Source organism: Anser cygnoides, chromosome 25 (assembly GCF_040182565.1).
Source record: "Anser cygnoides isolate HZ-2024a breed goose chromosome 25, Taihu_goose_T2T_genome, whole genome shotgun sequence".
NCBI lineage: Eukaryota > Metazoa > Chordata > Aves > Anseriformes > Anatidae > Anser > Anser cygnoides.
The window spans coordinates 2189896-2217107 of NC_089897.1; the positions used below are offsets into that span (position 1 = coordinate 2189896).

At 64.0% G+C, this 27212-nt stretch overlaps 3 protein-coding genes across 3 annotated transcripts; 2 read left to right on the top strand and 1 right to left on the bottom strand.

The window, feature by feature from the left end:
• The first annotated feature begins 2378 nt into the window (after positions 1–2378).
• Positions 2379–7083, top strand: GPR37L1 (G protein-coupled receptor 37 like 1). Its single transcript, XM_013196948.3, has 2 exons — positions 2379–3160; positions 5801–7083. The coding sequence occupies exons 1-2, from the start codon at positions 2534–2536 to the stop codon at positions 6611–6613; spliced, it is 1440 nt and encodes a 479-aa protein (XP_013052402.3). The 5' UTR covers positions 2379–2533; the 3' UTR covers positions 6614–7083.
• Positions 7084–8691: 1608 nt separating this feature from the next.
• ARL8A (ADP ribosylation factor like GTPase 8A) lies at positions 8692–22965 on the bottom strand. The gene is made up of 7 exons (XM_066982946.1): positions 22631–22965; positions 15524–15604; positions 14679–14752; positions 12473–12566; positions 11307–11374; positions 10578–10648; positions 8692–10447 (listed from the first exon to the last, which is right to left on the bottom strand). The coding sequence occupies exons 1-7, from the start codon at positions 22751–22753 to the stop codon at positions 10398–10400; spliced, it is 561 nt and encodes a 186-aa protein (XP_066839047.1). The 5' UTR covers positions 22754–22965; the 3' UTR covers positions 8692–10397.
• LOC136786921 (proteoglycan 4-like) lies at positions 22824–24986 on the top strand (the record flags this gene model as incomplete). The annotated part of the gene is made up of 1 exon (XM_066982802.1): positions 22824–24986. A coding segment is annotated over one exon (2163 nt), but the record flags the coding sequence as incomplete, so codon positions are not given.
• Between the last annotated feature and the right edge of the window lie 2226 nt (positions 24987–27212).

Below are 27212 nucleotides of genomic sequence, written 5' to 3' on the forward strand. Positions count from 1 at the left end.
GGCTCTGCTCCTCCTCTTCCTCCTCCTCCCCCCTCTCCTCCTCCTCCTCCTCCACCACCACACCAGGGAGCAGCTCCCCATCTCCTACATAATTACAACGCTGGCCGTGCTCGGCTGCCCAAGTTGCTGTGCCCTGGCTCCGCTCGCATCCCCACATCTGAGCACAGCGCCGTGCCCCTCTGCACACCAGTTTTCAACCTTCACAGCTCACACGTTTTAGGGGTTTGTTCCCCACTAATGAGAACATTTGGCTCATTCGAGACATGGTTTGCTGGGCCCAGGCCAGAGCAGTCACAACCCCTGGGGCTGCTCCCCTGATCCTTCACAGGTCCCCCCCCGGCTGCAGCCAGCTGCAGCCCGACCCTGCATGACCCTCGGGCACCACCGAGCTCTGGCAGAGCTGTGCTTCCCCTTCTGCAGGTGGGATCTTGGAGAATCGGACCAGAATTCACTTCAAGGGGAGCACCAGACCAGAAATCCCCTTGAGGTGCCTGTCCCTGTGCACCCACTGCTCCCAGGACAGACCTCAGCCATTGCCACCGCCTGCCCCTGCAGAGCCCAGCAGGAGCCGAAATTCTCCGCTCCCTCTCGGCTGGATCCAAACGATGCTCACAAAGCACAGCGCTCTCAGGAGACGAGGAGCAGCACCTGGGGGTGGGAGAAGCCACGTGAGAGAGGCAAGAAGCCAGGCACAGCCCTGGGCTGCTGGTGAGCCCAGAATTTTGGGGGCCGCTGCTGCCTGGCAGCATCACGGGCAGCAGGGAGAACCCACGAGGGAGGAAGGAAGGGTTTGCACTGGGCCAAGTGATGGGGGAGCAGAGCCTCCTCCTGCCTCCCCTGGAGGGCTGGGGGGCCGTGGGGGTCTCTGCCACCAGCTGAGGTGACCGAGCACCAAGGGCCGGCTGCCCACAACATGATTTTGAGCACAGCAGGAGCATCCCGCTGCTGAAACCCACCTCGCCGGCACATGTCCTGCTTTCTGCCAGCTGCCGTCACCCTCTGGGCTCCAACACCGCCCCACACGGAAAAGGGACAGACCTGATCCCCCCAGATCTGGGGTAACCCCACTACCTCCATCCTGGTTTGCATCCCTGTGGGCTGCCTCAGTGCCACCGGGCTTGTTCCCAGCCGGACCTTGGTCCCTAGGGTGCTGCAGTCACGGGGAGGAGGTGACAGTGCAAGGGGAGAGAAGAGACAGGGGACCAGGAGCACAGAGGAGAGGTGGAGGGTGCAGGGACACCATGTCTGACCTCAGCTTTTGGCATGTTTAACTCATGCTGGGACCAACACGAGAGCACGCAGGCAGGGCGGGATGGGCAGAACACAGCCGTCACCTGCAGCTCGCCGTCTCCTGCAGTGTGTCGATGGGCTTTTGTTGCAGATCCAGCAGATCTTTTGCAGCAGATCCAGCAGCAGCCCGGCTGCTGAGGGTTCCTGCTTCCCCGTGTGCCGTGGGGACTCCTGCACCCTGAGGATGGAGGAGGAAGGGCGAGCGCTCCCACTGCTGGCTGGGGAACTGCTTCGTCCCCGGGTGCCCGGATGAGAAGTTAACGCAGGCGTGGTTTACAAGTTACAAATCGCAGCAGAGAATTTGTGAGTTGGGAACCTCGTGAATTAAAGTGATGAATTCCTGCATTCACCTGCTAGGCTAGGCAGTGCAAAGAGCCCCTGCTTGTTGCTTTTGTTTCTTTTTGCTCCTGGAGCTCATATAATAAAGTTTAATTTACAAAATATGTTGTCCTGTAAATCTGAGAGATCCAAACGGAGCTCTTAAAATGAAGTTTAATTTACAAAATTTGTTGTCCTGTGAATTTGAGAGATCCAAATGGCCTGTGACAGGAGAGGTGATGGGAATGGGGAGAGGTGGCTACAGGGGATCGGGGACCCTCAGTCCTATCCAAACCCCTGTCCCAGGGGGAAATCAGCAGGGGAAGCAGCAATAAATCTTGGGAGAGCAGGGCCAGCAGATCTGACACCCCAGAGCAGCAAGGAGCTGTGCTGGAGGGCAGCCTGTCCTTCCTTGCACCCACATCCTGCTCCTAACCCGGGAGCTGGCCAAGTGGCCCGGCTGTTCCAGGACATCCTGGGTGCAGGCTGAGAGTGGCAGGGAAGGGGACAGGGGACACGCAGTGCCCGTGCCTGGGGGCTGGCAGGTGGCAAGGGCTGAGCTCTGAGCTCTCCCCGGCACTCAGCCCTCAGCATCCTCAGTCTGGGCTGCTCTGGGGGGTGCCGGGGGGATTTGGGGTGCCGTGGGGACGTACCGGGATGCCCGGCCCAGGCTCTGGCGTGGCTCTGCAGTGCTTGGCAGCCTCCCCGGGAGCGGGTGGGTGACCAGCAGAGGGCCTGGCTCTGCCTCTCCCCAGCAGCTTTTATTCTGCCCAGAGCTCTCCGGAGAGCCCAGAGCAGCGGCCAGAGCCGGACAGAGCGGGTGCTCCTCCAGACGCCTCCCTCGCTCCCCGCAGCCCCGGGGTTGCTGCGCTCGGGGCTGCTGCATCTCCCGTGAACTCTTCCTCCAGCGGGTGCCTTGGGGACCATGCCTTCGCCACCCTCACTCGTCCTCCTGCTGCTGGCACTGCTGGGGACCGCGGCGATGCGAGGCACAGCCGGGCAGCCTGGAGGTAGGACGCTGCCCCGCATCGCCCCGGAGGTGCGGCTGCGCCGGGGCACAGTGGAGGACTCCAAATCGGTGCAGCAATACGTGCCGGGGGTGCGCGTGGAGTTCCCCCGGCCCATCAACTCCGCCAGCCTGCACCCCACCAAGGCCCTGGTGCCCTCCAGCACGGACCCCGCGGAGCAGCCGCGAGGGGTCCCCACGGACGGGCAGGGGGTCGAGCCCCGAGCAAACCTCACCACGGTGTCTGACAGGAGGCTGCAAATCCAGAACCCGCTGTACCCGGTGACGGAGAACTCGTACAGCGCCTACGCCGTCATGTTCCTGTCCCTCATCGTCTTCGCCGTGGGCATCATCGGGAACCTCTCCGTGATGTGCATCGTGTGGCACAACTACTACATGAAGAGCGCCTGGAACTCCATCCTGGCCAGCCTGGCCTTCTGGGACTTCCTCATCCTCTTCTTCTGCCTGCCCGTGGTCATCTTCAACGAGATCACCAAGAAGAGGCTGCTGGGGGACATCTCGTGCCGCATCGTGCCCTTCATGGAGGTAAGGGGCTGCGCGGGGCCCTCCAGGGGCTCCCCTCTGCCCCCTTGTTTTGGGGCCTGGCACAGGGGCTGTGTGTCCCAGACCCCACCACGGGGCTCTGCAAGGAGCCGAGGGACATTCCTGATGTTATCCCTCCTGCTGCCTCTGCCCTGGGCTCTGCAGCCAGCACCGGTGCTCCCAGGGCTGAGAAGAGCCCGTGAAACCCTCCTTTGTCCAGCCTTCTGTCCGTGGGATCCGTCCGTCCGTCTGTCCCCGTCCCAGCCCAACACCCCCAGCGCTGGCTGTGGTGGCTGCTCGGGGGGGGGGACTGAGGGCAGGGGGCTGCAGGTGGGGCACTGGAGAGCGGTGCTGGGGCAGGATTAGGGTTGTGAACCTGAGATTTTCCCTGATCCCCATGCCCCATGTAGGACGGGGTGGCTGCCATTTAGAAAAGGCTGCTGGGGTCGTGGTAATGGGGCGGGTGGGGTGAGGAAAAACTCCCCGGGTGTTTTTGCAGGGTCCTGCTCTTGGACTGAACAAACCCAGGCTGTGGGGCGTCCCCTGTGCCGCTGGCCCCCTCCATGCCCACACCCGTCGGACAGCCAAAAAATGGCCCCAAGATGTAGACTCGAAGAATCCCAGAACCATTTAGGTTGGAAAAGACCCTTCAGATCGTAAAGCAGAACCATCAGCCTGACCCTGCCAAGTCCACCACTAAACCACGTCCCTGAGCACCAGGCCCACTCGATGGCACACGTCCCATCACACCCCCTCCCCAAAATCCCCCTGAGCTGTCCCGCTTCTGCTGGAGGCTGGGAGCCGCAGGTCTCCTGGGTGCCATTGGGGGGGGGGGGGGGGGTTCTGCAGAGGCGGGGGGGGGGGGGTCACAGCTCGGCACGCGGTGCTGCTGCTGGGTCCTTTGGGTGCAGGCCTGGGCGATGGTGCCCACAGCCGTGTGCCAGCTGCCAGGCACGGCCCTGGTGCTTGCTGGAGGAAACGGGGCAGTCCCATCCCTCCCAGCCACGTCCCCACTGCTCAGCAGGCAGGGGCTACTCCTTTATTGGGGGGGGGGGTCTCATCCCTCTCCTCCACCTCAGGCCTCCCATGTCACGGCCATGCAGAAAGAGGACTCAGAGAGGGGCAGGAATATGGTGAGGAAAGCGGGCAGTCCCCAAACCAGCCCCCTTCTTGAGGAGGGTCTGCCATGGCCTGAACCCCAGGAGCTGGCCGTGTCCGTGGGGGGGTTCTCCTGGAGGTAGCGCCTCCGAGTGCAGTGACCCAGCAGCACCACGGTGCCCTGGGGACAGCTGGGTCCCCCCCGGGGGGCAAGAGGGCTGCTGAGACATGAGGGCTGCTGATGGCACAGCCCCAGGGAGGCACGGTCCCGGCACGGTGCAAACATCTCAGGCTGCAGGATGGGCCCCACCAGGAGCAAATCTGCTCTCCCCCACGGTGCTGGGTCGCAGGGGAAGGGTGCTGTGCTGAGCCTGAGCTGCACATTGGGACCATGGGCACCAGGAGGGAGAGGAGAGCCTGGGGGACAGCACAGGGTGGAGGAGAGGCGGTGGCACACAGCATCCATGCTGGATGCTCAGGGTGGCTCTGGCTGTGGGGCAGAGGTGCTGGGACACAAGCAGTGGCCCTGGGTGGTGGGGCTGGGGACAGGGAGGAAATTTTGGGCTGGGGCTGTGGTGCTGAGTTGGGGGAGATGCTGCTGAGTGTAGCTGGATGGTGACGCTGGGTGTTGGGCACGAGCGGCTGTGCTCTGCAACGCTCACGAGGCCGAGCCAGCACCACTGCAAAAGGCTGGGCGGGGATGCCTGACCTGGTTTGGGGTCGGGGTGCCGGCCCTTTTTCTTGCCAAACCTATTGGTGGTTGGCTTCGTGAGGCCAGGAATGGCCCCGGGACCTGGGGGCACCAGCATGTGACTGCGCCGTGCTCCTGCGGCTTGGCGCTGAGCGATGCTGCGTCCCCGGGGCCGGGACGATGAATGCTGATTGTGACCCTCAGCGCCTTGCCAGCCCTCCCTTTGCCTCCTCTGGCCTCTTCCCCTTGGCATACGGGGATGTTTTTCCTGCCATTTTCAAAGCAGCGGAAATTGCCCCGAGCTGATTTGTGACAAGGGCAGCTCCGGCTCCTTTGGGCTGCCGGGGCAGCAGGAGGCAGGGCAGGGACAGGGCAGTTGGGGGGCCCTGGGAAGGCTCTGCTGGGGGCGATGCTCCCTGCTTTTTCTCTCCTAAACCCATTCAGAAAGGAGGAAGAGCCTGAGGGACAATCCTGCCATCCCCACCCCGGCTGGATGGACAGACAGCCACCCACCGAGGCCTTTCCCTGCTGCAGGACGGGGAGCGGGGCAGGGACAGACAGGGCATAAAAGGGACATTTTAATCCCGTGCCCTTTCAGCAGGGACAGACAGATCAAAAAGGGACATTTTCATCCCGTGCCCTTTCAGGAGTCACAGGAAAGCGGCCCCAAACCTGGGATGCAGCCACAGGCCGTGACCTCCATAAAACCAGGGAGAAAGGCTCGAGGGCTGTGGGCTTGGGTAGTTGGGGGTTGGTCGCTGAGGTGATAAAGCCAACCCCCCCGAGGTGATAAACCCAACCCCCTGAGGTGTCCCTGTAGAGAAACCCACTTCTTCTACCTCCCCCCTCGCTAGGTGTCGTCGCTGGGAGTCACCACCTTCAGCCTCTGCGCCCTGGGCATCGACCGGTTCCACGCGGCCACCAGCCCGCAGGCCAGCGCCCGGCCCATCGAGCGGTGCCAGTCCATCATCGCCAAGCTGGCCGTCATCTGGGTGGGCTCCATGACGCTCTCGGTGCCGGAGATCCTGCTCTGGCAGCTGGCACAGGACACGTCGCCCGTGTCGGGCGCGGTGTCGGAGTACTGCACCATGAGGCCTTCGGCCAAGCTGCCCGAGTCCGTCTACTCGCTGGTGCTCACCTACCAGAACGCGCGGATGTGGTGGTACTTCGGCTGCTACTTCTGCCTGCCCGTCCTCTTCACCGTGAGCTGCCAGCTGGTGACCCGCCGGGTCGGCGGCGGCGAGAAGAAGGCCGAGAGCCGAGGGACGAAGCACGGGCAGTGCGAGAGGCACCTGAACTGCACCATCATCGGGCTGGCCGTCGTCTACGGGCTCTGCGCCACCCCCGAGAACGTCTGCAACATCGTGGTGGCCTACATGTCCCCTGACATGTCCAAGCAGACCTTGGACCTGCTCGGCCTCATCAACCAGTTCTTCCTCTTCTTCAAGTGCTCGGTGACGCCCGTCCTGCTCCTGTGCCTCTGCAGGCCCCTGGGCCAGGCCTTCATGGACTGCTGCTGCTGCTGCTGCGAGGGCTGCGGGCCCGACGCCGCCTCCAGCGAGGGCAGCGCCGACAGCAAGCTCAAAACGGAGATGTCCTCCTCCATCTTCTTCGACAAGCCCCGGGAGTCCCCCCCGCCCCTCCTGGCCCTCGGCACGCCGTGCTAAGCGCCGCCCCGGGGGCTGTAGAGATTCGTTTCGCCACCTCCTCCCGAGACCAAACGTCGTTTTAGTGCCCGTGTCTGGACGTGGAGCAAAGCAAGAAGCAGCAGCTCAGGGGCTGCGCCGGGGGGCTTCCGACCCCGTGTTGGGCAGGGAGGGGGGTCCTGGCCTCGTGGCTACGTCGGCGGCCTCCTCGCCTCCGCCCAGAGGCCGGGAGGACAGCAGCACCCTCCATCCTGCACCCTACATCCCTGCTGCCCGCCCGGGCTCGGGGGGTGCTGCTCCGGCGATGGAGCTGCGCAGGAAAGGTCCCCTCCGATACCGAGGAGGGTTCGCAGAGGACTTTTAGCAAACGCAACCTGCCCTCGTCCTGCCCCGTCCCCTCCTGCTGGCCCCCTTCCACCGTAGGGGAAGGTCCCAGCCACCAGCGGGTCCCAGCAGTGCCCTGTAAGAGCTCAATAAACCAGTAAGCTAGAGCACGTCGTGCCTGCAGCCGTCCAGCAGCGCCTGGGGGGGGGTCTGAGTGGGACCCCGCTCCTCCCTCGGGCTGGGGGGCTCTGGGTGGGCACGAGCAGCTTGGGGGGGACGTGGGGGGACATACAGGGGCAGGAAAGCAGCCCCACTGGGGCAGGCAGCATCTACAGGAGACGGGGAAAGGCGCCGAGCTCCCCCGTCCCAGTCCCTCTGGGGTGGTGCTGAGCCCCCTGAGCACCGGGCTCGGAGCTTTGAACTGGTCCCAGTAAAGCCCAGCACTGGGCTTTCACCCACCCAACCCCACGCATCCTTTGCCCACGGGGAGGGGGGGAGCACAAAGAGCTCCCCAAACGCTGATTTCACACCACCGGCTCCCCCAAACCCCACAGCCTCCCCCTCACCCCGGGCTCCTGCTCCCTTTTGGGGCCGCTGGGAGCACCCCGGAGGTGGGAGCGGGTCGGGGGCAGGCTGGCGGTGCTGCCCCCCCCCCCCCCCCCCGTGCAGGGGCTGTGAAAGCTCCTTGTGTGCGGCTGGCGGCCGCCCCAGCCCGCGGGATGCCGGGGCGAGGGAGACGGGTTGCTACGGCCGGGTGAATGCGGGGGGCTCACTGCGGGCTTTGTGCGCCGCCGGCACCCACCGAGCTTGGCTTTCTCAGCCCCGTTACCAAGGAGACAAAAGCCCCAGTTTTCTTCCCAAAGCACAAAATCGGGTTTTTCTTTTCCACCGCCAAAACCCAGCGCCCCCCCCCCCCCCCACCTCCTCGGGCCGGTGTTGGCGATGCTGGGGCCGCAGGGGTTTGGGGGCTTCAAGGAGGGGAGAAAAGGGGGGGGGGGTGGTCCCAGCTCGGGGTGCAGGCACAAAAAATGGGGTGCGGGTGGATGGCAGGCTGGCTGGGGGGGACAAGCGGGGTCCTGGTCGGGGTCCAGCCCCGTGGGGGCGGCGGGAGGCAGGGAGAGGCGGCCGCTCTCATGCGCTCGCTCCGTGCCGCTCCGTCCTGAGCCCCGGCCAAGGGCAAACAATGGGCGGCTTGTTGCTGCTGGGTGCGTGGGGAGGAGGGAGCCAGGCTGGGGGCAGGGAAGGAGCAAGGGGGGGGGGGGGCTGCGGGTGATGCAGGGTCCCAGTGCAAGGCTGGACCCCGGCCCCGCTCAGACCCCGCACCCAGGTACCCCGGGCGGGGGGCTCGGGAGCACAAAGCGCAGCGCTGGGTGCAATGGGACAGCCCCGAGGGATGCGGGGGGGGGGTGTCCCCCCACCGGCACTGGCCAAAAGCCCCGGGAAGGAGCTGGCACAGGTAAAGGGGGCAGGGAGGTGGGGCAGGAGCCCCCCCTGCAACCCCACACCAAAACCAGCGTCACCGTCCCACAACAGCGCCGAGGCCGGGTGTGGGTGAGGAGGGTCTGGCAGCAGCGACGGCCACAGCCGGAGGGTTTCTGAGTCCCTCTGCACGTCCAGGACAAGAAAATGAAGCAGCCGGGGCCAGCAGCCAGGTTCCAGCACCGGGTGCTGCAGGGCGAGGAGCGGGGACCCCATCCTGCGAGGCACGGGCACGGCCCCGAGGGCGGAGGGGTGGCAGCTGCGGAGAGCAAGCGACGACTGCAACCACCCCCAGCAACGCAAAATTGTTAATTTATTATCATTAGGAGGCAAAAAAATTGTACAGTTACAAGAATCATTTCCCGACAGAGGTCAAGTCTGAGCCAAAATATCTCTTAAAAAAAAAAAGGGGGGGGGGGGAGGGAGGAATGACGACACTTTACAATTCATTAAATTAAAAAAAAACAAAAACAAAACAAAAAAAAGGAAACCTCTCTTTGTGCAATTCTGCAAAAACGAGAACAGAAGAGGACCCCCCCCCCCCGGCCTCGCCGCCCCCCCGGAGCCGCGCGGGGGCTGTGAGAGCCCCCACCCCAGGCCACCCCCACCCTGTCCCCCCCAGCCTGGGGCTGGGGGCAGGCCGGTGCCTCCCCGCTGTGCCGCCCCACCACGCGCCCCCCCTGCTGCTGCCAGCATCCCCCCCTGCCCCCCCACCCAGCAATATCCCACCCCCCCCCAAACTGGCCCAGAGCAAGCTGGCCCGGCCCCAAGGCTGCACAGAGACCCCACAACTCAGCGGTGGGCACAAAAAAACCTCCCTGGCCCCCTCCAGGTCTCCTCTTCCCCACCCCCCCCCCCCCCGACAATGCCAACCCCAGGCTCCCCCAGGCTGGGGAACAGAGCCGGGGCTGGTGCAGGAGGGGGACACATCCCAGGGCACCCCCTCGCTGCAGATGACACTGGGGAAGGTGTCACCATCCCAGGGGAAAGTGCCTCCGTGTCCCCCCCCTGTGATGTCCTCGGCCAAGAGGCCAGCAGCCCCCAGACCCCCCCAACCCCCCCCCCAAAATGCCCTTTGGAGCGTGCGGGACCACCCCAGCCTCCCCGGGACGCGGGTAAGAGGTGCCTCCGGGGGCAGCTGGAGCACAGAGGGGACGGGGGCCAGCCCCTGCTCCCCGCTGGGGGGCTGCTGGGCTCCCCCCCTGTGTCAGCACCATCCCCTGGAGCAGCACGGCTGGGGCAGGATCCGGCCCAGGCAGGGGGGGCACGGGGATGGGGGGGCGACGGGCCCAGGGCAGCGAGGAGAGGCCGGGGCAGGGGGAGGCAACGTGGTCGTGGTGGGTCCCTGACCTGACCCCAGCCTCGCAGGGGGGCAAGGAGCCTCGGGGAGGGGGGGGGAGATGGCATTGCCCCTCCCCAAAACCCTGCCCGTGGGAGGTGGAGTTTGGGAGGGGCAGGACAGGGGGGCTCCCCCCCGCACCCCCGGGATGCTGCACCCCTTGGGGGGGGGGGTTCACCCCGGGAAGGGGTGAGGGAGCCCCAGGGGACCTGCCCGGCTCCTTCCTGGGGGCCGCTTGCTGTCACCACCCTCATCTTCCTCCTGCCACCACCCTCATCTTCCTCCCGGTGCTGACCCTCAGCTGGCCTCGGGGTGCCCACAGCCTTCCTACAGCTCCCGGGGCCCAGTTTAGTAACAGCGCTAGCTCTTAAATTAAAAAATTAAAATATATATACATATATATATATACTGTATACACAGACAACAACAGAACAGTGCCAAAACGGGAGGAAGAGACAGAGAGAGGAGAGGAGAGGAGGGCAGAGTCGGACGTGTTCTTTACAATAAAAACAAGGGCTCCGCCTCAATGCGAGCGGAGTTTGGGGTCCCCTAAAAATACCCATCTAGAGAGAGAGCTGGAGGGACAGAGCAGGAGAAGGAAGGGGGGGGGGCATGGGCTTGTACAATGGCATCTTCCCGACCCGAGCTGCAGCCTGCGGGATCTCAGCTTCTCCTGGACTTCGAGTGCTGAATAAGCCACTGTAGGGTGATGTCTGCGAAGGCAAGGGGTGGTTACAGCCTCTCCCTGCAGCCATCGCCCCTTGTCCTGTACGTGGGGAACAGCCTGGGTGCGCTGCAGCACCCCTGCTCCCCCCCGTGGCACCCCGAGGTGCCGGCACTCACCGATGTTGTCCTTTTCTTTGCAGGAGATGGAGTAGCAGCAGATCTCTCGGTCCTGGATGGCGGAGAGGTTCCTGCGGGAGAGGGCGAGCTCAGGCTGGCTGCTGCAGCCCCCGCGGGTCTGCACCCGTGGGAGGTGTCCCTGGGGAGCCTTTCAAAGGGTCCCCTCGGAGCCAGGCTCTGAGAAGGGGCACCCTTGCCAGGGAAAACGTCGTCCCAACCTCCTGGGGACCTCCAGACAGGACAGGCGAGGACGCTGGCGCACGGCTCCTGCCGGCTGATGGGCAGGTTTGTGCTCAACTCACTGCGGGGGCTACGTGAGGGGCAGGGGGAACACGGCCCCAAGGAGGGCCTGGCCAAGAAACCACACAGCTTCCCTCGGAGCACCCCAAAACACTGCTGGGAGACGGGGCACCAAGGATTTGGGACTGCACGGGGTGCCCCCAGGACAGGGGTGGCGCGGAGGTGCCCAGAGCCACAAATGCGGGGCCCAGCCCTCCCTGGGGTGGCGAGAGGCCCCGGGGCTGGAGCAGGAGGGAGGCAGGGAAGGGGCAGGACCCTGCGGGACCCCACACCGCCGCCGAGCCCCGAGCACCAAGCCCTGAGCACGGCCGGGCCCCCGCGCCCCCCTGTGGCACAGGGAGCCCAGGCGCCAGGCCCTGCTCCTCCAGCCGGGGTGCTGGGGGCAGGATGTGTCCCAGCTGGGCACGGAGCAGCCGCCAGCACACTCACATCTTCTCGATGAGCTCCTTCTCATCCAAGGCACCGGGGAGGTCTCGCTTGTTCCCCAGGACTAGGACCTGCAGAAGGGGAGAGGGGACACGTGAAGCTCCCGGCCACCAGCCCAGGCAGGGGGTTGCTGTTGGCACCCAGGACCAGACCCTGCTGGGATGTAAGGCAGCCCTGGGCACTTCTCCAGGGGGCACCTGAGTAGAGAAAACCCCCTCAGCAGGCAAGGGGAAGGCAGAGCCCTTCAATTAACAGCCTAAATTAGCTCACGCACAGCATCTCCTGGGTACCTTCTATTCCCAGCGAGAGGCTGGCCCCACAGAGTATCCTCCCCGGAGGGCACCCGATTCCCCCGTGCCACACGGGACGCTTCCAGGAGCATTTACCCCAGCGCGAAAACCACGAGTGGAAGTGGAGGGGCTAAAAGCGCCGTTATCAGGACCCGCCCAGTAAAGGCAGAGCTGTTTGCACCAGCCACACATCTCCTGCTTCACGGCTTTTCACGCCCACAAAGACATCCTCGGACCACGCAAAGCAAATAATCTCCAGGCAGGACCTCCTGAGCGCGCCACGCGACTGGCATCTGACGGGGACAGGAGGCTGCAGCTGCCTTCCTTCCCCGGGGGAATTAGGGTTTCTGCGAGCAGCGCGGCACCCCCAGGCTTACACTTGGAGTAGATTTGTTCTCGAAAAAAAAAACAAAAGCACTCAGAAGTGCTGCAAATGCAGCGTGTTGTGTCAGAAGCTTAAATGAGCTGGCAGCGAACGCCTGGGATGCGCTGCGAGGTCCTAGATCGGCTCCTCCCAAGGGATGCCCGTTCGGGATGCTCTGTTGCTGCCCCACCCCGGCACGCTCGGCGTGCCCAGCACCGCCGTGGGTCCCACCCCAAACGTCACAGCCACGCAGCTGCACTCCTAGGCGATGAGACCCCCCCTAAATCAGGTGCGGATTCCTGCAATCTCACCCGTAAGGGGGTTTATTTTGGTCTTTTCTAAACCTTCCTCCGAGCTGCGAACGAGCTCTGTAGCCCGGCCCTGGGCTAGGAAGCGTCGGTCCCCAGCTCCTACGGGGGTGCAGCGGGCTTGGGGATCCCCCCCCCGACCCCGTTGGCAGCGGGGAGCCCCCCCCCCCCCCCCCCGCAGGGCGCCCTGCCCGGGCAGCAGCTCACCGGGATGCCCTGGAGCTGCGGCTTGTCCAGCAGGTTGTGAAGCTCGTTCTTGGAGGCCTCTATCTTCTCCTGGTCGGCGGCATCCACCATGTACCTGCATGGGAAGGACACGCTGAGCGCAGGCACCCGCAGACGCACCGGCGCGTCCCGCTGCGCTCGGGTCCCCGCCAGCACCAAACCCTCCTTCTGCCCTCGCACCCCCAGGGGCTCCACGGCCCTCCTGGGGTGAAGGAGCCCTCAACATCCCCCGGGGGGCTTCACCCTGCTGCCCACCAGGGAAAAGTGACAGGGCTGAACGTGCCCTGGGGAGGAGCTGCAGGGCACACTGTCCCCAGGCGTCCCCGAGACGCTCGCCTGCACGCAGCCACCTCCTGATGGAGGCACTCAGAAGAGAGGACGCCGAGCAAGAGCTGCAGCAGAGAAAGACGTAGTGGGAAGAGCCTTGGTCCTGCACCAGCAGGGAATAAGGGAAGACACGGTGCCAAAACCACAAGAACCGGCACGGCACAGGGACGGAGCTGCCTGCTCTGAAATGAGCCGGGATGCCCAGAGAAGGGCCCGGGGAAGGCAGCAGCCAGCAGTGCTTGCTCTGGGTAAATGAGGGGAGATTCAGCGCAGGAGTTTAGCTCCTGGGGGCTTACACCCATCCTGCAAAGCACGAAAGTGAAGCCAAAGGAGAGGAGAGGAACTGACCAACGCAGACTTTATTGTACAGATCAAGAAGTTGAGAGAGAAGAAGTGAGAAACACCATCAAGACCCTCAGGCCTTGCAGAGCTCATTAAAAATGGGAAAAGAGCCTCCAACTCCTTCGTAAGGCGTACGACACGCACTGCTGTGCTGAGAGGATGGGAAGCGGCAGGCTGGGGGGCTGAAGGCAAGAGAAAAGGGACGCGACACAGCCCGAGGGCAGACCGGAGCGCAACCTGGATGGCAACGGGCCCCTCCTCTCCTCCCAGCAGGACGGCTGCTTTGGGAAAACGCCTGGCTGGAATGCTGCAAGGCAGCGAAAGGAATGGAAAGCCTAGGGTTTTGTCATTCTTAGCTCACCTCTGGAAAAATAAAAGTGGGGAGGAAATGTCCCAGCCTGGTGACCACCAGCAAGGGCAGGAGCAGCCGCTGCCGGGGTCCCACAGGGGGTGCTCGGCACAGGAGGCTCCCAGTCCAACTGGGAAGCCCCCCAGCCCTGAGCAGCCCCCGAGCAGCAGGGCAGGAGGCTCAGCAGGGAGCCGGGCAGCGCCAGCCTGTGCATGGATGTGCTCCTGCTCCGTGGCCCTGTCGGTTATGTGTGGGTTTCCCATGCGGGACAGGACCCCGCAGCACCCTCGCGTGCTGAGAAACCAGCCCAAGCACCATGCAAGAGCTGCAGAAATGCCCCCGAGCTGCAACCCAGGAGCGAGCCGAGGGCTCTGCCACGTGCAGAGCTCGTTTTTAAGACATCCCCATCCCTCCTTGCTCACCAGCCCTGCAGTTCAGAGGGGCCGTGCAGAAAACCAGCCCTCCCCAAATCCCAGGGCACGGTCAGTTGGCGAAGGACACAATGATCTGATTTTCTACCTGGGTTTAAACAACGCTGACCTCGGCTCCCAGGGAAATATTTGTCCTTAGGAGCATGCAGCCTGCTTCCTACAGATGTCTTGCCAGACTCATCCCCACCCCGGACTCTCTGGGACGGGGCTTGCTGCAGGATTTGCCAGCAGGGGACACGCAGAGACGCTCGGAGGCTGCTGACAGGCAGCAGCCAAGTGTTGCAGGCTCCTCTAGGCACAAAGTTCACCCGGCAGCACACAAACACCGACCTGGGAACGTGCTGCTGGCCGTGCTGCTGGCCATTACCCTCTTGGAAAGGGCCGTGCCACGCAGGGACCTTTGCTCAGCACCCCCCTGACGACCAGGGGAAAGCAGAGGAGCAGGGAAAGGCAGGGAGCACAGCTGGGCTGAGGGATGCTGAGCCCAAGGGAAGGGTCCCCCGCGGCTGTTATGCTGCAGAAACTCGAGCTCCTGTTGCTGCCCGTGCTCAAAGCCTGTGGGGGCACCGATTGCAGCGCCCTGCACCGTGCCGGTCCCAGGGGAAGCAGCCCCGGCAGCAGAGCCAGCTCAGCGCTGCTCAGCACCCTTGGGTAGGGTGACAGGGACAAAGGGACGGTGCCCCCCCCCCGCCCCGGCCGGCCAAGCTCTGCCTCGATGCGCGCGCTCGCGGATACTCACACGATGGCACTCACTCCACGGCAGTACCGCTCCCACATGCTGCGGAAGCGGGGCTGGCCGCCGATGTCCCAGAGCTGTGACGGGGAGAAGAAGAAGGTGGCGTCACCCGCTGCCCGGCCCCGCGCCGCGGGGAGCCCCCCGGCGTGCCCCGAACCAGCCCCGTCCCCTCCTCCTCGCCCGCCAGTGCCTGGTCTCAGACCCAAGCGGGGGGCTCCAGGTTTGATAAAGACACAAGGAACCCTCACAAGGAGCTGGAGGGCAACTCACCCGGGTGCAACAAGCCTCCGGTCGCGTGGAGAGGGCCCCTGGCCAAAGCCTGGGGTCTCTTCCCCGTGCCCACCTCGCCGGGAGGCCAGGGGATGCATTTCAAAGCACTCGGCTTTGCTCTCAGAAATGCTGCAGCAGGCGGAGATGCCCAGCCAGCTTCAGACTGAGCTGCAGCAGGAGACACCCGGCCCACGGCCACCTCCTCCTGCAGCCTGGGGACCTGGAGGACCCGGGACGGGCAGGGGTCTCCCCTCCCTTTACTCCGGAGGCCCCCACCCCGGCTGCAAGCCCTGACCTTCCTCCCAGCCCTCCCACCCTCAGCAAGGTGACCATGTCTGCGAGTCCCTGCCAGCAAGCCAGAAGTAAAACAAAGCCTCCAGCTGTGCAGCCTGGCTCCTGCTGCAAGGATTTACATCTCCTCTATCCTTGTGGTCTCCTCCGGAGGGTATCTGCGAACCCCAACGGGCAGATCCTCCTAACTGCAGCCTCCTTCAGCCCCCAGCGGAGCCCGCAAGTCTGCCTTCACCCCCCTCTCCCCACCCCAAGATCGCCCCCTGGGTTTATTTTCTGTACCCCACCTTTATGGTAACGTTGCCCTTGGTGATCTTCCTCATGTTGAAGCCCACGGTCGGGATCATGTCTTCGTTGAACTGGCCTGACTGCAAGGCAAATCGGATCGTGTCAGGAGGCTCGGGAAACCCAGCAACCCCGCAGCACGCGCTGCTCCCGCTTCTCCTTTCCTTTCTGCCTCCTGGCGACAGATAACGGCAGCCAGGTGTCCGCGAGCACCCCGAAAACACCTTGGGGACGAGCAGCTCTGGGGGGGAGCAGCCAGGAATTCCTCCGGCTATTCTGACACTGGGGGTGGCTCTCGTGTACCCAGGTTCGACCCAAAACGTGGCTTCACCAGCCAGGTTTTGGGGTATCGCCGGGCTTTGACTGGAAGATACGATTGCTAGGGATCTCTTGGGAGCCGCAGGATCCCCGAGGGATCCTACCAAGGGAAGGGGCCGACTCAAACCCCCTCCCGCTGCCCACAAAGGCCAGGCTGGGAAGGTGACACGGCGCGGTGCAGGACAGATCGCACGCGGTCCCCGCGCTGTCCTGGCACCCATGGGTGCCCCCCCGGGCACGTCTGCCCGCTGCCAGCCCCAGGACCAGCCCTCTGCAGCCCCGTGGCCCAGCAGAGCACCCCTGAGCCCCCCAGCCCAGCCGCAGGAGTGCAATAAGGCCACTGGGTGCAGCTTGTCCCCAGATTTGGGGTCACAGCACCCATGCTGACCCCCCCCAGACCCTGCCCAGACGCATCGACCGCTCGCGAGGAAGACGGGAAGCAGCATCAGGAGGGGTTCCTCCAGCGGGCGCACAAATCCTGCCAGGAAAGGTCAATTTTGGGGCTACATCACTGGGGCCAGGTCTCTCCGCAAGCTGGCTCAACCCTGCGGTGCAGCAGCCCCTCCGACCCTTCCTACCGGCCCCAAATTCGGCCGTGCCAGGTCAGGAGTAGCAAGTTAGCAGATTTTTGGCCCCCCCTAAAAGCCCAGCTGAGCATCCTGCGGCACAGAGCCAAAGGAAATCTCCCCCAGGCGGCCAGGCCAGGCCAGGCCAGCTCAGGGAGATTTCCGAGCAATTTCTCAGCTCCCACGCCATAATGCTGACAATTAACAAAAGCCAAACAGTTTCGGAGGGTCGAGGGGCTGTGGCCTGGCTCTGCACCACCCCTCAGCCTGAAAATTCAAGCTCCCAGGCTGAAACCCCGAATTCCTCACCGTGCCGCCTCGCAGCGCGAGCTACCGCATCCCAACGGGGCTGCGCTGCTCTCCTCGACCTGGCGCTGGGCACATCCAGCACCGTGGTCCCCAGGGACCTCGGGAGCAAAAAAAATTCCCTGGGGACACATCTGTGGGTGGCCACCAGGCTGGTCCGGGAGCCCAGGAGATGCCAGCAGAGCCCACGCTGCCCTCAGCCCCAGGTACGACGGTGCTCTCCAGGACAGACTCATCCTCCTCCCTGCAATGCAGCTGTGTGCTTTTTTTTTTTTCTTTCTTTCTTTTTTTTTTATGATACTTAAGATAAAGAAGGTGGTAAAACAGAAGCCCTGTTTCTTTCAGGAAAATGAGGCTTCTCAGATGGAAGAGAAAATCCTCGGGCTGCTTTCGCTTCTCCGGCACCGCACCGCAGCCCCGAACGCCCCCGGACCACGGCGCGGACGCGAGGCAGCCGCAGGAGAGGGATGCCCAGCGGCCCCCTGCAGCCCCCGATCCCTGGGGACGCAGCACAGCCACAGGGTGCAGGAGGCATCTCCATACCGGAGCTGCTGCAACGCCTGCTCTCACCTCCAGACAGCCCCTGGCACTGCCGACAAGCTCCCGAGCCATTTGCCCTCATCTGGGACACGTCCGTGACGGCACCCCCACGGCACCCCAAGCCTGTCCCGCGACGCAGGGCCGCAGGCAGAGGTCTCCAGCTGCCGTGGGGCGAGGCGGAGGTGCCAGCTCCTCCCGTAGCAGCCCTCCTGATGGAGGAAGAGCCCCGCACACATCCCCGGGCGTGCCGGAGCCACGCGGCACCGCTGGGCTGCAGCCGACCCAGCCTGAGCGAGAAAAGCCCCAATGATGGGACCCTAAAGGCTCCCCAAAGCCCTAAAGACCCTAAAGGCTCCCAAAGACGTGCTGTTTAACCCGTTCCCCACCCCAAAACGCCTCCGTGCCCTGCTCTGACAGGGCCAGCACCCACCTGCCCCCTCCCCACGGTCCAACCCCCGGGCTTTCCGAGGTTGCTCCACGTCCCTCGATCGTCTGCAGAAGCGCAGCGTTCCCATTCCCCCGCCTCCCCCAGGGCTCTGGTTCCCCTCGGGCCTCCAGCCATTGCTCCCCGCTCAACTTCCCCCCTCCTTCCGTCCTCCTGCTCCCCTTCCTCAGCCGGGTTTAATCAAGGGGAAGCTCCAGGGGATCCCCTAGGTAAGCGAAACAGAGGCGGTTATTGAGTTCTGGGGTAAAAAGTCACCCGCGGAAGAGCGGAGAGGCCGTGTACGGGAACAAAGGTGGCAGCCGAGGGGGAAGGGAAGAAAAAGGGTCTGGTGTGCGCAAAGCGTGCTGCTCAGCACTCACCGGGCCGTGCCCTGCCCCGGCTTCGTGTCCAGAGGCATCACTAGCTGTGCTCCCGGGGGAAGGACTTTGTGTCCCAGCTGGGCCCCAAACCCCAGTCCAGGCGGCTGCCGGAGGTGCGGAGCGCCTGCTGGAGCCACCGTGGGCTCCGAGGGTCCTCCGAGAGACCCGAGTGCACCTACCCCTGCTGGAGACACGGCTCCGAGCCCGCCGGCCCCGAAGGATAAATCCCCCACAGCACAGCAGGAAAGGAGCCTCGCCGGGCTGCAAAGCCTCGCCGGGCTCGTGCCTTCCATTTCCTCGAGGTTCCGGGGTGCATCGTGTGCCCCAAAAGGCAAAACTGAATTTTTAACAAAACCCCCTGACTTTCTCCGAGGTGGTGAAGAGGAGACCGAGGTAAATATTTAAGCAGTGCCCGCAGAAACCGTTCCGCCTGCTGGAAGCTGCTGCTCCCCAGAAGCCGAGTCAATTAGCGGAGCAAACACGCATAATGGCGATAATTAAAAAGCGGGAGTGATGAAGCCCAGCGCTGGGCCGATGCTGACACATTCACCAGTTTTAGAGGAACCGAGGACTGCATTTTTTTTTTTTGCATTGAAAGGGGAAAAAATAAAAACAGAACACGCCAAATGGGGAACCCAGCGGCGGGCGCAGGCTGTGAAAGCCGAGGGGAGAGACGGGGACGTGGCAAAAACCCTCCGGTAAGGCTGGAGCTGGGGGATTTACACCACCAGGCCAGGGAAACCCCAGCTGCTGACCAGGCAGGGAAATAAAGCCCCCGGCAGGCTTCCCACCACCAGTGGTGCTCAGCTCTTCCACCTGGACCCAGCTCCGCAGGGTTTGGAGCGCAGAGCTCCGGCCCACGCCGCTGTAGGCTCCCGCCGCCTCCTAACTTCACACCCCGCAAATGTTTACGTTCTGCTGGGGCTTCCTTTTCGGTTTGTGCTCTTTAATTTAAAAAAAGAAAAAAAAAAAAAGGAGTAACTGCAACACTCCTTCAGGAGCTGCGTCCGGACCTCGGGTTGTGCCGAGGGGTAACTCGAGGACCTCACCTGGGCTGCTCCCCCTCAGCATCCTCATCACCCTCAGTGCCCAGGGGGCTTCGCCTGTGCAGGCTGGGGTCGGCACAGGATGGGACGTGCACGGTGCTGAGTGCCGGGCTGGGCGCACCCACCCAGGGCACCCACATCCACCCGTGGGCTGGATCCCGCGGCACCAGGGCCGGCTCACGGCCCTGCCGTGCTCTGCTCCTCGGGGCAAGCCGCCGGGCTCGCTGTGGGTTCCTGCCAGGCGCAACGGAGACGGTGCCCGGCAGAAAGGGGAGCGCAGGATGCCCGGTCCTGCTCTGTCCTGCTGCCGCCTGCCCCCCGACCCTCTCCAGGCAGGATAAAGCTGCTTAAAGCTCTGCCCTGTGCCACGCGACGTGTACTCGGCATCCTGCTGCCCGTTCTCCTCGGCTCACGCTGGACGAGCTCGCAGCAGCAAGGCTCCTTCTCCGCCAGGAACGCGGAGAAATTCGCCCCCCCAACCCCACCTCCTCCTGGCTTAGGAGCTCGGGTGCAAGAGAAGCAGCAGGCAGGGGTGCAGGGTCCAGCACCACCGGAGAGGCGGTCACGGCACCGAGCTTCTGCAGCCTGCTTCTGGCTGGGAGAGAGTTAATTTCCTTCCGAGCAGCTGGCCCGGTGCCGCGCCGCGGGTTTAGGATGGGAATAAGGTTGGTAACACCCCGATGCGGGCACCGCTTCCTTCCCAGCTGCTCCCACCGGGGGCAGGCAGCCAGGACGGCGTGCAGCAGGGATGCGCCGCGCTCGGCAGTAAAAGGGGGGAAGAAAGCAGGGTGGGGGGGGACTTTCAGAGCGATGGCGTTTGTCTTCCCCACAAACCATTACGCGCGACGAGCCCTGCTCTCCTGGAAATGGCTGAACAGCTGCCTGCCGGCGGCAAGGAGCGAGCGGGGTCCTCCTCTTGCTTGGCCTGCACACGCAGCTTCTCCTTCACCCGGGGAATTGCCTCCATCTCGAGCCGTGTTTCCTCGCTTCCACCTTTCCCATCCCCTCCCCACCGCTGGGGGAGGTGGGGGAGAGCTGAGCCGCGCGGCGCCGAGCTGCCTGCCGGGGTTAAACCACAGCAGAGAGGCTCCTCGGTGCGTGTGCGGCGATGGATCACGCGAAGCCGTCTGCTTCCGAGCACGTCCCACGGCGGAAGGTTTCTGACTGCGCCACCGAGGGGGATCCCAAAACTCTCGACCCTCCTTTGTGCCCCTCGTCGGCCCCAAACTCGCCTGGGGAACGGGCAGCTGAAAGCTCCCGGTTAAAGCCAAGGTGGAAGCCGAGAGCAGAGGCATTTTACAGCCCTTCAGCCCTCCTTGCAAACAGCCCCCGAAGCTTCAGTTCCCTACAGCCAGGGAAAGGAAAAAGGATTTCCTGGGAAGGAAACAGCACCCGGGTCACCCAGGAAAAGTCCCCGTGCACCACCCGATGTGGCCGCCCCCAGCAAAGCCGTCCCGACTTCCAGCAACCCCGATTCCATTTTTGCAGCTGGGTGAAGAACGGCAGCCACAAGTCCTGGACGCGAGGACTCAAAGCCTCTTCCTCCCGGGGCAGCTCCGGCCCCGAGGCCAGGACGGCTCCACGGCCTGGGGAACGTCATCTGGGCCCTGCGCACATCTCTGTGCCGAAATCTGACGCTTTTCAAGAGCTCAGTTTTCTTCGCCTTTTTACCCAGAAGCCTGAATCACGGCTACTTCCCCTCCGAGCACTTCTGCTCCACCACCTTTAGGGCAGACGAGATGGTTCAGGCGCTCCTCACGCGGATCCTGTCGGGCTGGGAGTTTTCGGGCTTGGTTTTTTTTTCCAGCTGCCTCTGCCGAGTCCACGTTTACGGGGCGTTATCTCAAAGGTCACCGCTTATTTTTAGTCTGCGTCCGCCACAAAATCTGAACTTCCCGGATAACTTCGCAGGCAGAGGCACGGGTGGGACAGGGGCTGAGCACCTCGCTCAATAACCAGAGCCAAACCGAGCGCCGGGGTGCCGCGCGCCCCTCGCGGAGCTCCCAGCTCCCCGAACACCCCCAGAAATGAAACCAAACCCACGCGTTGGAGCTTCCCCCGGGACCATCCCCAGCCATTTCCAGCCCCACACGGCCACAGCAGCCCAGCGGGTTTGGGATAAAGCTCCAGCTGGTTAGTTCTAGAGGGAACAGATTATTTTCTCCTGGATTTTTTTTTTTTTACACAGCCTATCTGCCCCTGACGAGGAGGCCAGCAGAGCTCGGGAGCAGGACTGAGCCCGCACATGGCACCGCCACGTCCCACCCCAATGTCAGACCGCAGAACAAACCGCGGCGGGGACGAAGCGGCCCCCAAAAGGGCTGGTTCTTCGGGTCAGCATCCCTGAGCCACAAAGCTCCCCGCCACCCGAGGCTGGCGCGGGTTTGCTTGGTTGGAGAAGGAGCCCAGGAGCCGAGCTCTGAGCGCTCCCAAGCAAGCGGCAGCCACCAGGACCAGGGCAGAGCCCGGCACACGCAGGCCTCCAGGGCCTGAAGCACATCGGTGCGCTCGTGGGCATCGCCCCTCGGCCTCCAGGCTCCGCAGGAAGGGCATTTTCCACCCCTGATGTGCCCAGCACCGACCAAAACCCTCCCACGGAGCACAGCTGCAGCGCGACGAAGCTCCGAAATCCTCTGCAACCCCCCCCCCATAGCACCCCGCTGTGGAGCCGAGGGACAACCCACAAGAAAAAAGGGTCACGGTTGGGAACCGGGACAGCCCCGGAGACGTGTGCCGGGTCCGCCTCCCCCAGCGAGACCCCCGAGACCCCAAAACGCCCCCCGAGACCCCAAAATGCCCCAAAACAGCGGCGGCACCGTCCCTTTGGGGTGCACCGCGGGCAGGGCGGGCGCGCTTGGGGAGGGCGGCGATAACGCGGCGGTGCCCCAAAAAGCTGGGGGCTTCGTGGGGGGCTTCGTGGGGACCCCCCAGGAGCAAAGCTGGCCCCGGGTGGGGTGCGGAGCCCCCCGGCTGCGGGGCTGGGTCCCCCGGGGAGATGAGATGTCCCCAGCGTGGGGACGCGCCGGGTCAGCTGCGGCCAGGTGGCCCGGCCCGGTTGGGGCTCCTCGATGCCGCTGCGACAAAATATTTAAAAAATAATAATAAATAAACGAAAAAAAGGCTGGTTTTGGCGCTAAGGGGAGGATGCGGAGCGGCACCCTGTGAGACGAGGCCGCGGTGGCGGCGAGGCCTGGGGCTGGCTGGGGGCACCCGTGACAAAGCACGGCCTGCGGCGGGGACGGGACCGGGACCGGGACCGGGACCAGGACCAGGATCAGGATCAGGACCAGGACCAGGACCAGGACCAGGATCAGGACCGGGATCAGGACCGGGATCAGGATCGGGACCGGTGCTACCGGCGGTACCGGGGCCAAACAGCGGTGGCAGGGCCCAGCCGAGCCCGGGCTCCTCGGGGCCGCCCCTACCCGGTCCCGGTGTCCCCGGGGCACGGCGGGGACCCGGCTCGGGGCTGTCCCGGGACAGGGGGGCTGCGGGGGGGGGTGCGGGGGGGTCGGTTCCCGGTGCTCACCGCGATGACGTTGACGAAGGTGGTCTTGCCCGAGTACTGCAGCCCCACCAGGGTCAGCTCCATCTCCTCCTTCCAGAAGAGCGCCCGGAACCAGTCCAGCAGCTTGTTAAAGAGGGCCAGCATGGTGCCGGGCCGTACCGGGCCGAACCGAACCGAGCCGGGCCGGGCTGAACCGGGCTGAACCGATCCGGGCAGAACGGATCCGATCCGGGTCGAACGGATCCGATCCGGGCCGAACCGAGCCGATCCGCGCCGAACCGAGCCGGGCCGGGCCGCGCCGCCCCGGTATTGTCCCCGCGCCCCGCCGCCGCCCGCCGCCCGCCGCCCGCCGGGTGGGGCCCGCACCGCGCCGCGCCGCCACCGCCGCCCCCTGGCGGAGCGGAGGACACGGGAGGCACCGGCGGGGCGCGGCGGGGCGGGGCTGCGGCGGGCATCCTGCACCGCACCCAGCAGCGCCGGCACCGTGCATCGCCGGCACCCGGCACCCGGCACCACCGGCACCCGGCACCCGGCACCACCGGCACCCGGCACCCGGCATCACCGGCACCCGGCACCCGGCGTGCTGCACCACCGGGACCCAGCACCCTGCATCCTGCACCGTTCCCAGCACCATGCGTTACCGGCACCCAGCACCCTGCATCCTGCACCGGCGCCCAGCACCGCTGGCATCCACCACCCAGCATCCTGCACCACCGGCGATACCCCAGCACCGTGCACCGCCAGCACCCAGCACCACCAACACCCCAGCACCCAGTACCACCAGCGTCCAGCACCCTGCATCACCAGCACCCAGCACCCAACGCTATCAGCACCCAGAACCCAGCATTCTGCAACACCGGCACGCAGCACCATCAGCACCAGCAACACCCCAGCACCCCGCACCCTGCACCACCAACATCCCAGCACCCAGCACCCAGCACCACCAGCACCCAGCACCCTGCATCACCAGCACCCAGCACCAGCAATACCTTTGCACCCTGCACCATCAACATCCCAGCACCCTGCACCACCAGCAGCCCCGCACCCAGCAACCTGCACCACCACCATCCCAGCACCCAGTACCATCATCACCACCAGCACCCAGCACCCAGTATCACCAACATCCCAGCACCCAGCACCACCAGCACCCAGCACCACCAGCACTACCAGCACCCAGCGCCACCAGCAGCAACACCCTGCACCACAAGCACCCAGCACCCCCGACACCCCAGAACCACCAGCCCAACACCACCAACACCCCAGCACCACCAGCGCCCAGCACCCTACACACCACACTCTGCACCCTGCACCCAGCACCACCAGTGCCCTGCACCACCAACACCCCAGCACCCAGCACCCTGCACCCCACACCCAGCAACGCCAACATCAGCACCCAGCATTCTGCAACACCGGCACCCAGCACCATCGGCACCCAGCACCCAACACCACCAGCACCCTGCATCACCGGCACCCAGCACCAGCAACACCCCAGCACCCTGCACCATCAACATCCCAGCACCCAGCCCCCAGCACCACCAGCACCCAGCACCCTGCATCACCAGCACCCAGCACCAGCAATACCCCTGCACCCTGCACCATCAACATCCCAGCACCCAGCACCCAGCACCACCAGCACCCAGCACCCTGCATCACCAGCACCCAGCACCAGCAATACCTTTGCACCCTGCACCATCAACATCCCAGCACCCTGCACCACCAGCAGCCCCGCACCCAGCAACCTGCACCACCACCATCCCAGCACCCAGTACCATCATCACCACCAGCACCCAGCACCCAGTATCACCAACTTCCCAGCACCCAGCACCACCAGTACCCAGCACCACCAGCACCACCAGCACCCAGTGCCACCAGCAGCCAGTGCCACCAGCAGCAACACCTGCACCACAAGCACCCAGCACCCCCGACACCCCAGAACCACCAGCCCAACACCACCAACACCCCAGCACCACCAGCGCCCAGCACCCTACACACCACACTCTGCACCCTGCACCCAGCACCACCAGTGCCCTGCACCACCAACACCCCAGCACCCAGCACCCTGCACCCCACACCCAGCAACGCCAACATCAGCACCCAGCACCCTGTACCACCAACACCCAGCACCCAGCACGACCAGCACCCAGCACCACCAGGAACCCAGCACCCTCCGCAATCAACACCCAGCACCCTGTGCCCAGCACCCCCAACACCCTTTCGCTCAGCGCCCCCCAGCACCCCGCACCGCGCATCGCCCGCGCTGCTGGCACCTATCCTGCCCCTCCGAATGCCCCCTCTGGATACGGCCACAGCAGGAAAAATCGTGTCTGGCCAAGGGGCAAAGGCGGAGCAGGAGGTGTCCTGCTGCCACCAGGCCTGAGGGATCTTTTCAAAAGACATCTACACAGCCTGCCGCAACGCCAGAGGTTAGGCTGGGCCCTGCAGCCCGGAATCCCCCAGGTTTTCACCCAGCTAAGCTCCGGGGGGGTTGCAAGGGGAAATTCAGCTGCCCCCGTGCCCCAGGTACTCGCGATGCTGAGGCTTTGCTTGGCTTTGCCCTTCTGCGTGGGTGCCGAGGGCCGGGGCAGCACGCTGCCGGCGAGGCTCAGTTCCACCCAGGCTGGGTTTGAACCAGACCCTAAGGATGAGACCCTCGCCCCCTTCCCACGTTTAGCCCTAACCCCAAAAGGCATTTTTCCCCCATCGCAGGGGGAAAGGCGTTACCGAGGCGCTGTCAGCAGGCTCAGAAGCGATGAGCAGCACCTCCCAGGCGAATTTCAAGGAGGAGGTGAAGCGGCACCACAAGCATTTTTGCTAAGGGGGTTGCGTGGCCGAGGAGAGCTCCAGACCGAGCCCACCCCAGCACGGACCCCGCGGGACCCCCATGTGCGGCTCCTTGGCCAGAAAATGCAAAACTGAGCTGTGGTGGGACCTGCCTCACAGCGGGCAACGCGGAGCCCGTGACAATCAAGGGTGGGAATCAGTTTCCATTATGTGTCGTAAGTCACTGGGCAGCTGCTTTTTTGCAGCTTTTTTTTTTTTTTTTTTTTTTTTTGGTTTTCAGACAGAAACCATTTTGTTTCCGGGGATGCTGCAGCCTGCTGAAGATCCCCGTGCCCTGAAGGGAGGCCCTAAGGAAGCAGCAGTAGCGTTGCTTTCTGTAATTACTCCAGTGCAGCTCCTCATGCCGGTGAAAAATCCAACGTCCCCCAATTTTTGTGTGTAATTTCTGCCTGAAGATGTTTTTTAACAGATTTCAGCCCGGGGAATGTCCCTCCGCCGGTTTGGGGCTTCCCACCCAAAACGCCCGCAGCACTCGGCTGTTAGCAGAGGTTGCCTCCCCATAGCAGGCCTTGTGCTTCACTCCCTGCTGGAGAAACCTTGTCAAACCCACGTTTTGTTTAAAACAGAGCTCACAGCAGAGACAGGACCTGGGCGAGTCCATCCCCACACCGGGAGAGACATGAGAAATAGAGAAAAAAACACCCTTTTCATGCACCGCCCCCCTCCACCCACCCCCGTTTCCTTTATCCCCGGTATAAGGGCCGGGTCTCGCAGCAGCACCAACAAATTTGGGGATGCCAGTGATTTCCAGCTGGCAAAATTTGGGGATCCCAGCTCCTCTCCTTGTGGAGAGACCGTGGGCTGAGCACCGTGGGCTGAGCACCGTGGGCTGAGCACCGTGGGCTGCGCGAGCCGGACCCGTCCCCGCAGCGCTGTCCCCTGGTGCCACCACGTGCTGGGCGTACCAGGAGTGGGGACGGGATGGAGCAGCTCGGGCGCTAGCCAGCACAGCTCCGGGACCTCTCCAGGTCCAAGAACATACCTGAAATTCTTGGAAGGTTTCAGCGTGGTTGCTCAACAAAGTTATTTAAAGGAACGAAACTGTCAGGGCTGTGCCCCTGTAGACGTGGGGTGATGGAGGGCCGGTTCACTGCGTTCCCCACCACGCTGATTAACCGCTGGGTTAACGAGGAGCAGCAGGAGCAGATGGCTCTCCTACACCAGTGTCCCCGGTGCTCCCAGCCACCAGGTCAACCCATCCCTCTGGTGGTGCTGCTGGTGGACCTCGTCCCCTCTGGTGCCACTGCTGCTGGTCCTGTCTGAGATCCTGGGGCCTCTGTGAGCTCCTGGAGCCCCAGAGCTGCCCTCGGGGTGTCAGAGCCTGCCTCAACATTTCTCCTTCCTGGCCAGGGGCTTGGTCGTTGACTACTTGGAGCCCACAAGGATGCTGATGGGAGACTTCTCCGCAGTTCCATTGCTCATCTGGCAAGAGACTTGTCACTGAGCATGCAAAATGCTTGATTTTGGCTCATCCTACACCAAGGTCCTCTTCTTCCAAGGTGGGGTCTCCACTGGCACCCTCCATCAGCTGCATTGAATTCGGAGCACCCAGGATCTCCTTGCCACCAGCAGCGCCTGTGTGTGCCGCCCTGGTGGCGTGCATGACGTGGCCACCACGTTTTTTTCTCCCCTCCTAGGCAGCCTCCAGCTGGGTATGCTCCCACAAGGGTAGGAAACGGCTTACCAGCCTGGGAAATCCCAGGTTAAAAGGACAGACACGTGGTGAAAGGACCTTTCCCGAGCCCTGGTGGGGACCTGGCCT